The sequence below is a fragment of the Oncorhynchus tshawytscha genome, linkage group LG07 (genome assembly GCF_018296145.1).
Source record: "Oncorhynchus tshawytscha isolate Ot180627B linkage group LG07, Otsh_v2.0, whole genome shotgun sequence".
Classification (NCBI taxonomy): Eukaryota; Metazoa; Chordata; class Actinopteri; order Salmoniformes; family Salmonidae; genus Oncorhynchus; species Oncorhynchus tshawytscha.
In genome coordinates, this window is record NC_056435.1 from 39,628,505 (window position 1) to 39,642,076 (window position 13,572).

Sequence of the window (13,572 nt, forward strand, 5' to 3'; positions counted from 1 at the left end):
GTAAGTAGTGGGGTGGTGTTTTATAGTAAGTAGTGGGGGATGTTATATAGTAGGTAGTGGTGGGATGTTATATAGTAGGTAGTGGGGTGGTGTTATATAGTAGGTAGTGGGGTGGTTTTATATATCGTAAGTAGTGGGGGATGTTATATAGTAAGTACTGGGGGATGTTATATAGTAGGTAGTGGGGTGGTGTTATATAGTAGGTAGTGGGGGATGTTATATAGTAAGTAGTGGGGTGGTGTTATATAGTAGGTAGTGGGGGATGTATTATAAAATTAGGTAGTGGGGTATTGTTATATAGTAAGTAGTGGGGTGGTGTTATATAGTAAGTAGTGGGGTGGTGTTATACAGTAAGTAGTGGGGTGGTGTTATATAGTAAGTAGTGTTGGGATGTTATATAGTAGGTAGTGGGGGGGATGTTATATAGTAAGTAGTGGGGTGGTGTTATATAGTAAGTTGTGGGGTGGTGTTATACAGTAAGTAGTGGGGTGGTGTTCTTTAGTAAGTAGTGGGGGATGTTATATAGTAAGTAGTGGGGTGGTGTTATATAGTAAGTAGTGTTGGGATGTTATATAGTAGGTAGTGGGGTGGTGTTATATAGTAAGTAGTGGGGTGGTGTTATATAGTAAGTAGTGTTGGGATGTTATATAGTAGGTAGTGGGGGGATGTTATATAGTAGGTAGTGGTGGGATGTTATATAGTAGGTAGTGGGGTGGTGTTATATAGTAAGTAGTGGGGTGGTGTTATATAGTAGGTAGTGGGGTGGTTTTATATAGTAGGTAGTGGGGTGGTGTTGTATAGTAGGTAGTGGGGTGGTGTTATATAGTAGGTAGTGGGGGGATTGTATATCGTAAGTAGTGGGGGATGTTGTATAGTAAGTAGTAGTGGGGGATGTTATATAGTAGGTAGTGGGGTGGTGTTATATAGTAGGTAGTGGGGGATGTTATATAGAAAGTAGTGGAATGGTGTTATATAGTAGGTAGTGGGGGATGTATTATAAAATTAGGTAGTGGGGTATTGTTATATAGTAAGTAGTGGGGTGGTGTTATATAGTAAGTAGTGGGGTGGTGTTATACAGTAAGTAGTGGGGTGGTGTTATATAGTAAGTAGTGTTGGGATGTTATATAGTAGGTAGTGGGGGATGTTTATAGTAGTAGTGGGGTGGTGTAGTAAGTTGTGGGGTGGTGTTATACAGTAAGTAGTGGGGTGGTGTTATACAGTAAGTAGTGGGGGATGTTATATAGTAAGTAGTGGGGTGGTGTTATATAGTAAGTAGTGTTGGGATGTTATATAGTAGGTAGTGGGGGATGTTATATAGTAAGTAGTGGGGTGGTGTTATATAGTAAGTAGTGGGGTGGTGTTATATAGTAGGTAGTGGGGTGGTTTTATATCGTAAGTAGTGGGGTGGTGTTTTATAGTAAGTAGTGGGGGGATGTTATATAGTAGGTAGTGGTGGGATGTTATATAGTAGGTAGTGGGGTGGTGTTATATAGTAGGTAGTGGGGTGGTTTTATATCGTAAGTAGTGGGGGATGTTATATAGTAAGTACTGGGGGATGGGATAGTTATATAGTAGGTAGTGGGGTGGTGTTATATAGTAGGTAGTGGGGGATGTTATATAGTAAGTATTGGGGTGGTGTTATATAGTAGGTAGTGGGGGATGTATTATAAAATTAGGTAGTGGGGTATTGTTATATAGTAAGTAGTTGGGGGATGTTATATAGTAAGTAGTGGGGTGGTGTTATATAGTAGGTAGTTGGGGGATGTTATAATATGTAGTGGGGTGGTGTTATATAGTAGGTTGTGGGGGGATGTTATATAGTAAGTAGTGGGGGATGTTATATAGTATGTAGTGGGGTGGTGTTATATAGTAGGTAGTGGGGTGGTTTTATATCGTAAGTAGTGGGGGATGTTATATAATAGGTAGTGGGGGATGTTATATTGTAGGTAGTGGGGGATGTTATATAGTATGTATTGGGGTGGTGTTATATAGTATGTAGTGGGGTGGTGTTATATAGTAAGTAGTGGGGTGGTGTTATATAGTAAGTAGTGGGGTGGTGTTATATAGTAAGTAGTGTTGGGATGTTATATAGTAGGTAGTGGGGGGATGTTATATAGTAAGTAGTGGGGTGTTGTAATATAGTAAGTAGTGGGGTGGTGTTATATAGTAAGTAGTGGGGTGGTGTTATATAGTAGGTAGTGGGGGGATGTATTATAAAATTAGGTAGTGGGGTATTGTTATATAGTAAGTAGTGGGGTGGTGTTATATAGTAGGTAGTGGGGTGGTGTTATATAGTAGGTAGTGGGGTGGTTTTATATAGTAAGTAGTGGGGGATGTTATATAGTAGGTAGTGGGGGATGTTATATTGTAGGTAGTGGGGGATGTTATATAGTATGTAGTGGGGTGGTGTTTTATAGTAAGTAGTGGGGGATGTTATATAGTAGGTAGTGGTGGGATGTTATATAGTAGGTAGTGGGGTGGTGTTATATAGTAGGTAGTGGGGTGATGTTATATCGTAGTAGTAGGGGGATGTTATATAGTAAGTACTGGGGGATGTTATATAGTAAGTAGTGGGGTGGTGTTATATAGTAGGTAGTGGGGGATGTATTATAAAATTAGGTAGTGGGGTATTGTTATATAGTAAGTAGTTGGGGATGTTATATAGTATGTAGTGGGGTTGTGTTATATAGTAGGTAGTGGGGGGATGTTATATAGTAAGTAGTGGGGGATGTTATATAGTAGGTAGTGGGGGATGTTATATTGTAGGTAGTGGGGGATGTTATATAGTATGTAGTGGGGTGGTGTTATATAGTAGGTAGTGGGGGTATGTTATATAGTAAGTAGGGGGATGTTATATAGTAGGTAGTGGGGTGGTGTTATATAGTAAGTAGTAGTGTTGGGATGTTATATAGTAGGTAGTGGGGGATGTTATATTGTAGGTAGTGGGGGATGTTATATAGTATGTAGTGGGGGTGGTGTTATATAGTAGGTAGTATTATAAAATTAGGTAGTGGGGTTGTTATATAGTAAGTAGTGGGGTGGTGTTATATAGTAAGTAGTGGGGTGGTGTTATACAGTAAGTAGTGGGGTGGTGTTATATAGTAAGTAGTGTTGGGATGTTATATAGTAGGTAGTGGGGGATGTTATATAGTAAGTAGTGGGGTGGTGTTATATAGTAAGTTTTGGGGTGGTGTTATACAGTAAGTAGTGGGGTGGTGTTCTATAGTAAGTAGTGGGGGATGTTATATAGTAAGTAGTGGGGTGGTGTTATATAGTAAGTAGTGTTGGGATGTTATATAGTAGGTAGTGGGGGATGTTATATAGTAAGTAGTGGGGTGGTGTCATATAGTAGGTAGTGGGGTGGTGTTATATAGTAGGTAGTGGGGTGGTTTTATATCGTAAGTAGTGGGGTGGTGTTTTATAGTAAGTAGTGGGGGATGTTATATAGTAGGTAGTGGTGGGATGTTATATAGTAGGTAGTGGGGTGGTGTTATATAGTAGGTAGTGGGGTGGTTTTATATCGTAAGTAGTGGGGGATGTTATATAGTAAGTACTGGGGGATGTTATATAGTAGGTAGTGGGGTGGTGTTATATAGTAGGTAGTGGGGGATGTTATATAGTAAGTAGTGGGGTGGTGTTATATAGTAGGTAGTGGGGGATGTATTATAAAATTAGGTAGTGGGGTATTGTTATATAGTAAGTAGTGGGGTGGTGTTATATAGTAAGTAGTGGGGTGGTGTTATACAGTAAGTAGTGGGGTGGTGTTATATAGTAAGTAGTGTTGGGATGTTATATAGTAGGTAGTGGGGGATGTTATATAGTAAGTAGTGGGGTGGTGTTATATAGTAAGTTGTGGGGTGGTGTTATACAGTAAGTAGTGGGGTGGTGTTCTTTAGTAAGTAGTGGGGGATGTTATATAGTAAGTAGTGGGGTGGTGTTATATAGTAAGTAGTGTTGGGATGTTATATAGTAGGTAGTGGGGGATGTTATATAGTAAGTAGTGGGGTGGTTTTATATCGTAAGTAGTGGGGTGGTGTTTTATAGTAAGTAGTGGGGGATGTTATATAGTAGGTAGTGGTGGGATGTTATATAGTAGGTAGTGGGGTGGTGTTATATAGTAGGTAGTGGGGTGGTTTTATATCGTAAGTAGTGGGGGATGTTATATAGTAAGTACTGGGGGGATGTTATATAGTAAGTAGTGGGGGATGTTATATAGTAGGTAGTGGGGGGATGTATTATAAAATTAGGTAGTGGGGTATTGTTATATAGTAAGTAGTTGGGGGATGTTATATAGTAAGTAGTGGGGTGGTGTTATATAGTAGGTAGTTGGGGGATGTTATATAGTAAGTAGTGGGGTGGTGTTATATAGTAGGTAGTAGTGGGGGATGTTATATAGTAGGTAGTGGGCTGGTTTTATGTCGTAAGTAGTGGGGGATGTTATATAGTAAGTAGTGGGGGATGTTATATAGTAGGTAGTGGGGTGGTGTTATATAGTAGGTAGTGGGGGATGTTATATAGTAAGTAGTGGGGTGGTGTTATATAGTAGGTTGTGGGGGGGATGTTGTATAGTAAGTAGTGTGGTGGTTTTATATCGTAAGTAGTGGGGGATGTTATATAGTAGGTAGTGGGGGATGTTATATAGTATGTAGTGGGGTGGTGTTATATAGTAAGTAGTGGGGTGGTGTTATATAGTAGGTAGTGGGGGATGTATTATAAAATTAGGTAGTGGGGTATTGTTATATAGTAAGTAGTTGGGGGATGTTATATAGTAAGTAGTGGGGTGGTGTTATATAGTAGGTAGTTGGGGGATGTTATATAGTAAGTAGTGGGGTGGTGTTATATAGTAGGTAGTGGGGGATGTTATATAGTAGGTAGTGGGCTGGTTTTATATCGTAAGTAGTGGGGGATGTTATATAGTAAGTAGTTGGGGGATGTTATATAGTAAGTAGTGGGGTGGTGTTATATAGTAGGTAGTTGGGGGATGTTATATAGTAAGTAGTGGGGTGGTGTTATATAGTAGGTAGTGGGGGATGTTATATAGTAGGTAGTGGGCTGGTTTTATATCGTAAGTAGTGGGGGATGTTATATAGTAGGTAGTGGGGTGGTGTTATATAGTAGGTAGTGGGGGATGTTATATAGTAAGTTGGGGGTGGTGTTATATAGTAGGTAGTGGGGGATGTTGTATAGTATGTAGTGTGGTGGTTTTATATCGTAAGTAGTGGGGGATGTTATATAGTAGGTAGTGGGGGGGATGTTATATAGTATGTAGTGGGGTGGTGTTATATAGTAGGTAGTGGGGGATGTTATATAGTAAGTAGTGGGGATGTTATATAGTAGGTAGTGGGGGGATGTTATATAGTAGGTAGTGGGCTGGTTTTATATCGTAAGTAGTGGGGGATGTTATATAGTAAGTAGTGGGGGATGTTATATAGTAGGTAGTGGGGTGGTGTTATATAGTAGGTAGTGGGGGATGTTATATAGTAAGTAGTGGGGGATGTTATATAGTAAGTAGTGGGGGATGTTATATAGTAAGTAGTGGGGGATGTTTTATAGTAGGTAGTGGGGGATGTTATATAGTAGGTAGTGGGGGATTTTATATAGTAAGTAGTGGGGTTGAGAGGTGTTATATAGTAAGTATTGGGGTGGTGTTATATAGAAAATAGTGTGGTGGTGTCATAGTAAGTAGTGGGGTGGTGTTTTATAGTAAGTAGTGGGGGGATGTTATATAGTAGGTAGTGGTGGGATGTTATATAGTAGGTAGTGGGGTGGTGTTATATAGTAGGTAGTGGGGTGGTTTTATATCGTAAGTAGTGGGGGATGTTATATAGTAAGTAGTGGGGGATGTTATATAGTAGGTAGTGGGGTGGTGTTATATAGTAGGTAGTGGGGGATGTTATATAGTAAGTAGTGGGGGATGTTATATAGTAGGTAGTGGGGTGGTGTTATATAGTAGGTAGTGGGGGATGTTATATAGTAAGTAGTGGGGGATATTATATAGTAAGTAGTGGGGGATGTTTTATAGTAGGTAGTGGGGTGGTGTTATATAGTAGGTAGTGGGGTATTTTATATAGTAGGTAGTGGGGGATGTTATATAGTAGGTAGTGGGGGATTTTATATAGTAAGTAGTGGGGTTGAGTGGTGTTATATAGTAAGTATTGGGCTGGTGTTATATAGTAAGTATTGGGGTGGTGTTATATAGAAAATAGTGTGGTGGTGTCATATAGTAAGTAGTGTGGTGGTGTTTTATAGTAAGTAGTGGGGTGGTGTTATATAGTAAGTAGTGGGTTGGCTGTTGTTATATAGTAAGTAGTGGGGTGGTGTTATATAGTAAGTAGTGGGCTGGTGTTATATAGTAAGTAGATGGGTGGGCTGGTTTTATATAGTAAGTATTGGGCTGGTGTTATATAGTAAATAGTGGGGTGGTGTTAAATTGTAAGTTGTGGAGTGGTGTTATATAGTAAGTACTGGGGTGGGGTGGGGTTATATAGTAAGTAGTGAGGTGGGGTTATATAGTAAATAGTGGGGTGGTGTTATATAGTAAGTAGATGGGTGTGCTGGTGTTATATCGTAAATAGTGAGGTGGTGTTAAATTGTAAGTAGTGGGGTGGAGTGGTGTTATATAGTAAGTAGTGGGGTGGGGTGGTGTTATATAGTAAGTAGTGGGGTGGGGTGGTGTTATATAGTAAGTAGTGGGGTGGGTTGGTGTTATATTGTAAGTAGTGGGGTGGAGTGGTGTTATATAGTAAGTAGTGGGGTTGGCTGGTGTTATATGGTAAGTAGTGGGGTTGGCTGGGATTATATAGTAAGTAGTGGGGTGGAGTGGTGTTATATAGTAAGTAGTGGGGTTGGCTGGGATTATATAGTAAGTAGTGGGGTGGTGTTATATAGTAAGTAGTGGGGTGGTGTTATATAGTAAGTAGTCGGTTGGTGTTATATATTAAGTAGTTGGGTGGGGTGCTGTTATATAGTAAGTAGTGGGGTGGTGTTATATAGTAAGTAGTGGGGTGGTGTTATATAGTAAGTAGTGGGGTGCTGTTATATAGTAAGTAGTGGGGTGGTGTTATATAGTATGTAGTGGGGTGGTGTTATATACTAAGTAGTGGGGTGGTGTTATATAGTAAGTAGTGGGTGGGGTGATGTTATATAGTAAGTAGTGGGGTGGTGTTATATAGCAAGTAGTGGGATGGATTTGTGTTATATAGTAAGTAGTGGGGTGGTGTCATATTGTAAGTAGTGGGGTGGTATTACATAGCAATTAGTGGGGTGGGGTGGTGTTATATATTAACTAGTGGGCTGGGGTGTACCTGGTATGTCCCCTGTAGTGTTCCCACCAGTAGTGTGACCTCCTCCACCACAGACAAGTCGTGCTGCAGGTCCTGGAGTTCCTGGTAAAGCCGTGGAGGACCCAGGATCACTTTCCCTGTCGTCAACACACAACACAGCCTGTCACACTACAGTGCACACATCATCAGGTTACACCAGTTAACATGTCACACACACACCAGTTGAGAACAAGTTCTCATTTGCAACTGCGACCTGGCCAAGATAAAGCATAGCAGTGTGAGCAGACAACACAGAGTTACACATGGAATAAACAAGTAACAAGTCAATAACACAGTAGAAAACAAAGGGGGGAGTCTATATACAATGTGTGCAAAAGGCATGAGGAGGTAGGCGAATAATTACAATTTTGCAGATTAACACTGGAGTGATAAATGATCAGATGGTCATGTACAGGTAGAGATATTGGTGTGCAAAAGAGCAAGTAAATAAATAAAAACAGTATGGGGATGAGGTAGGTGAAAATGGGTGGGCTATTTACCAATAGACTATGTACAGCAGCAGCGATCGGTTAGCTGCTCAGATAGCTGATGTTTGAAGTTGGTGAGGGAGATAAAAGTCTCCAACTTCAGCGATTTTGCAATTCGTTCCAGTCACAGGCAGCAGAGTACTGGAACGAAAGGCGGCCAAATGAGGTGTTGGCTTTAGGGATGATCAGTGAGATACACCTGCTGGAGCGCGTGCTACGGATGGGTGTTGCCATCGTGACCAGTGAACTGAGATAAGGCGGAGCTTTACCTAGCATGGACTTGTAGATGACCTGGAGCCAGTGGGTCTGGCGACGAATATGTAACGAGGGCCAGCCGACCAGAGCATACAGGTCGCAGTGGTGGGTGGTATAAGGTGCTTTAGTGACAAAACGGATGGCACTGTGATAGACTGCATCCAGTTTGCTGAGTAGAGTGTTGGAAGCCAATGCTTGTCTCCTAAAGACATCATGAAACATCTCAAGGTCAAACACCAATCCCCAAATATTGAACTGCATTTTGAGACTTTCCTGAACTACAATAACTAGTGGAAGTGATAAAGAAAACTTGCACTTGTTGAAACTCTAGTTCCACTGAGAAAGGAGTTCAATGTGTGATGGATCGATCACCACCGTTATTTGTTGAACAGTCTGAATGAAGTCGGGAGTCTGAATGTATAACTAAAAAGCAGATAGAGAGAGGCCATTTGGAGCTATATGATGCCCTTTTCCCAAACAAAAGGAATGCAGGTGTCTCATTAGACGTGAGATTCACCAATCGATTTTGAAGCACACTCTTTAAAGTCTACCTCTCCAACCTCAGGGAATCAATAGCTCTACCTCTCACTGCCAGCCTCCCTAATGCCCTGGTCCACATCTCTACACAAGCCTCCAGGAGCACAACACAATTGAATGTTGCAGCAAGATGTAGCTGTAGCGTTGTCCTGTGCTGTCATCACAACCACATAATCAAGTAGCAGTCCGGCTTGGCACAAGGCAGGTAACTGAAGCATGGCCCTTTGTGGGAATCTAGTGGCTGTGTGAAGCCAGGGGGTGGCTGTGTGGATGTATCGACAAATAGTCAGAGAGTGGAGAGAGGCAGTCATTGTTCTCTTAAGAGAGCCTTTGTAACCTTTAAGCCTTTAGTGCAGAGGAGGCTGGCGAGCGGAGCTATAGGAGGACAGGCTCATTGTAATGGATGGAATGGAATAAATGGAACGGTATCAAACGCAACTATATGGAAACTACGTTGAACTCCGCTCCATTTATTCCATTCCAGCCATTACAATGAGCCCATCCTCCTGTAACTACTCCCACCAGCCTTCACTGATTTAATGGGATCTCTCACACAGACGGGCACAGACATCTGACATCTGTGAGACACGATCAATAGCAGACACATCTGAATATCAAGAGGTGTGCCTGCCGTGAGTCTCTGTAAACAATGGCTTCCCTGTAGCTGTGGGGCTTTGGGATTCGCTGGCACACAGGTCCGCTGTGTCCCCGCCTGCCTAGAGTTGGCCCCAGCCCCAGAGGTGAATGTGCTGAGTTGTAATCCAGCGTAATCCCGTTGGTGTGGCGGGATTGGTTTTCACACTCAGACACGGTCATTCACACTGGCACGAAGCAGCAAGGCAGGGCTGAGCCCACAGGGGCCCCTGCCCTTCCTCCCAGAGGCAGCCGCTTCATGTAACAACAGCCAGCAGGAATCTTCATCCTCAGCATATAGTCCAGCTGGTGCTGCATCCAGCTCTGGGAACTAACCTGAGGGAATTTACAGCAGCCACTGCTTCCAAATCCCCAATATATCAAATCTGTACCAAAGCCATAGACTAATCCCCATCCAAACCTGGACACCAGCTCACTGCATGTAGATGAAGCATAGATTCAGTGTAGCATTGCTTTGCATCGCAGTCTCGTGTCAGTTTCAGTATAAAAAAAATAACGCTGTAATGGTGGCAGGGAGAAGGTAAGCCTGTGTGTAGGTACATGGGGATGGCACAAGACCAGACAGTGGGGATACAAAACAGTTGCCCACCTGTGTCTCTGCACAATGGAGGGACAGCGAGAGAGAGAGAGTTGAGAGAGAGAGAGTTGAGAGATCCCTGTAGTTCCCAGAAGGCCAGCCTTCTCCATCAATAAGGAAGGCCATCAGGGCCTGCAGGAGATGAAAAATGAGCCCATTTCTCGCCAAGCTGTGGGATTTAGGCCGGACCCTCCCCTCCCCCCCACAGGGGACGGGGAACTATAAATAGACGTGGCAGTGTCAGGCTGGGGAACAATAGATGCACAGAGGAAGATGCACAGCAGATGCACAGAGGAAGATGCCTGGAAAGGCATGAGTTAGGGGATGGCTTGCATTGGGCCCATGCTAAATTCTAAAATGAACCATCCTGATAATCAAAAGTCAGGAGAGAGAGAGAGATATAGAGAGAGATATAGAGAGATATAGAGAGCGAAAGAGTTAGCAAAAAGCGAGTGAAAGAGAGAGAATCTGAAGTCAAATGTCTACTGATGATCTGGTACTTCTGTCCCCAACCAAGGAGGGCCTACAGCAGCACCTAGATCTTCTGCACAGATTCTGTCAGACCTGGGCCCTGACAGTAAATCTCAGTAAGACAAAAATAATGGTGTTCCAAAAAAGGTCCAGTTGCCAGGACCACAAATAAAAATTCCATCTAGACACCGTTGCCCTAGAGCACACAAAAACCTATACATACCTCAGCACCACAGGTAACTTCCACAAAGCTGTGAACGATCTAAGAGACAATGCAAGAAGAGCCTTCTAAAGGTGCATAACATTTGACATACCAATTAAGATCTGAGTAAAAATACTTGAATCAGTTATAGAACACATTGCCCTTTATGGTTGTGAGGTCTGGGGTCTGCTCACCAACCAATAATTCACAAGATGGGACAAACACCAAATAATTCATGCAGAGCAGAATAAGCCCGATTCCCGCTAATTATCAAAATCCAGAAAAGAGCTGTTAAATTCTACAACCACCTAAAAGGAAGCGATTCCCAAACCTTCCATAACAAAGCAATCACCTACAGAGAAATGACCCTGGAGAGGAGTCCTCTAAGCAAGCTGGTCCTGGGGCTCTTTTCACAAACACAAACAGACCTCACAGAGCCCCAGGACAGCAACACAATTAGACCCTGCCAATGTATGACCATATTAGAAACACATATTTCTCTCAGATTACACAGACCCACAAAGAATTAGAAAATCAAATCCAATTATGATACACTCCCATATCTACTGGGTGAAATACCACAGTGTGCAATCACAGCAGCAAGATTTGTGATCTGTTGCTACAAGAAAAGGGCAACCACTGAAGAACAAACACTGCATTTTAAATACAACCCGTACTTATGTTTATTTATTTTACTTTTTTTCTTGAACTATTTGCACATCGTAACAACCCTGTATATAGACTTAATATGACATTTGAAATGTCTTTATTCTTTTGGATTGTAATATTTACTGTTCACTTTTTATTGTTTATTTCACTTTTATTTATCCATTTCACTTGCTTTGGTAATGTAAACATATGTTTCCCATGCCAATAAAGCCCCTTTAATTGAAATTGAATTGAGAGAGAGCGAGAGACAGAGAGAGAGAGAGAGAGAGAGAGAGGGGAGAGAGCGAGAGAAGGAGGTGATAGACCCTTTAATGTCAACTTAAATCATCCCACAGTGTTGCAGTAAACTTTTAAGACTTCAAGGCTTAATCTTCAGAGAATCTAAACCTAATCTTGGCATCCATGTTAAACTGTTGCTGTTCACTGAGCGTGACATGGTCAGACACTGCTGTAAAAGGCGCCATTAATATTTAAAGGCCGTTCCATTACATCATGATAAGGCTTTGTATCTCCTTCCCATAGCACATTTATCAGGGATCTCTCCACCAATCTGTACGCACAACAGAGTTTTGTGAGGGGTGAAAAAAGACCTGTTTCACCATTAGATTCCTATCTAGTGCTGCTGCTTCTCTAATTGGAGCTTGAGAGGAAGGGAATAATCTCTGCAGATTGATGACACCACTCCAGATATGTTTGTGGTCTATCAGAGAGTGAAATGAGACTGTGGAGGGTGCAGCTCTGTTTTCCCACTGTATCTCTCGCAGATAAAAACAGCCCAGGCAAATGGAACCAAGTGACCATCATCGCTATTCTTTTCACAAACACATCCTCAATCAGAGTGACAGCGCTGCATCACCAGAATTCATTGGGATAGTTCACAGTAGCAAACAGATTAGAGGGCTGTGCTGAGTCAGACCATGCGGCTGAGACTAGGAGTCTGGCCAAATGATGAGATTAGCTGGACTACAGGGATAGAGAGGCGATGGATGGATGACTCATTAGGTTTACCAACCTGGGGGACAGGCACTGCCAGGGTGCTTGGCACCGCCATGTTGGAACAGGGTCTCCTGGGAGGCCTCTTGACCCACCTCCACTACCTGGACCTGCAGCAGGGGGGCACTCCACTTCACGGTGTACTTAGGACCAACAGGGACTAGGCTGCTGATATCAAGGGGCCCCCTGGTGGTTGAAAAGAGAAGAAAACAAGCAAACAAGTCACCGTTTCTCCCAGCATCCCTCTCTTCCTAACAGCAGCACTAATCCCAAACCACCAACAGGAGGAGAACTGAGGTATGGTATAGCTCCTTATATTGTCACATAAAGAGCTGAGGAGCTGAATTAGAATCCGTCTGATCAGCTGTGTTCACGGCAGAAAGCGGGACCCCCGGCTATGAGCAGAATTAATTTCATATTCATATATTCCTGTAATCATGCATACAATCAAAGTTGTGATCACTTTGTCAAGATTCTAGAGGGCAGGCAAAGTCAACTTCGGGGGAATCAAATTGAACGAAACATGGGGTGATAACTACTTTGAAGGCTGAACAAGAGAGCTTTGAGGTATGAACGTCTCAAACAGGAGCTTTGTAAATGGAGGAAAATATTTGCTGTTTACCTTTAGCTCTGAGACGATGTGAACAATGGTGCTGTCATAGAGGATAAATTGTAGAGGGACCAAGAAATATTTTATGTCAGTGATCTAGGAGTCCTGTTGCTCTAGTTAAGCTACCTGCAGTTTGTTTAAAGCTGATAAACTCCTGTTCCTCCAGATAGTGCTAGAGAACGCCTATTAGCTATTACTCTTTGCTATGCAGTTTGCCTAAATATATCCCTGTAAAGCTTTGTAGGCTGAGCCTTGTGGTGCTGCTGCTGTGGAGCTGGGAAGGTGTTTGTGTATTCAGACTGTAGAGCTGTTTAGCAGAACTCACTCTACTCTACAGAGACACCACTTACTTGACGTTGATGTTGGCACAGATGAGGATATCGTTGAAGAGGAAGACTTTGCGCTCCTTAGACTTCAGGACCTGGCCTCGCTCCCCATACACCGTCTCAATCAGTGTCTCACAAAGCACCAGCGACCCCTGGTCTGAGTTCAGTTGCTAAAGGGGCAGAGCAATCAGGACACTGTCTCAAAAGGCACATCACAAATGGCAAATTCTCCAGGGTTTCAATTCAATTGCTAAGGAGTACAGCAGGCAGACTAAAGACTGGTTAAGTGAGTGTCTCGTTGGGGATCAGTGTCAGATCAAAGGAGATTTGTCCAGTCAGGGCACACAGAACACATTCACATGCTAAGACACACACACAGTGGCGACCTGTCAGTCCCTGCAGGTGTTTTGAGCCCCACCTGTTTTTTTTGTGTGTGCCTGTTTTGCATGTTATTTTGGCATTAATACG

At 42.6% G+C, this 13,572-nt stretch overlaps 1 protein-coding gene across 1 annotated transcript in view; it reads right to left on the minus strand.

Moving 5' to 3' along the window:
* Positions 1–13,572, minus strand: part of LOC112254482 (rho guanine nucleotide exchange factor 10-like protein) — a 149,145-nt gene that overhangs the window by 125,741 nt on the left and 9,832 nt on the right. Inside the window, exons 8-10 of the mRNA XM_042324390.1 lie at positions 13,129–13,274; positions 12,188–12,354; positions 7,305–7,420 (exon numbers count right to left, since the gene is read on the minus strand). Coding sequence (XP_042180324.1) covers positions 7,305–7,420; positions 12,188–12,354; positions 13,129–13,274 — 429 coding nt within the window. The remainder of the gene's footprint in view (positions 1–7,304; positions 7,421–12,187; positions 12,355–13,128; positions 13,275–13,572) is intronic.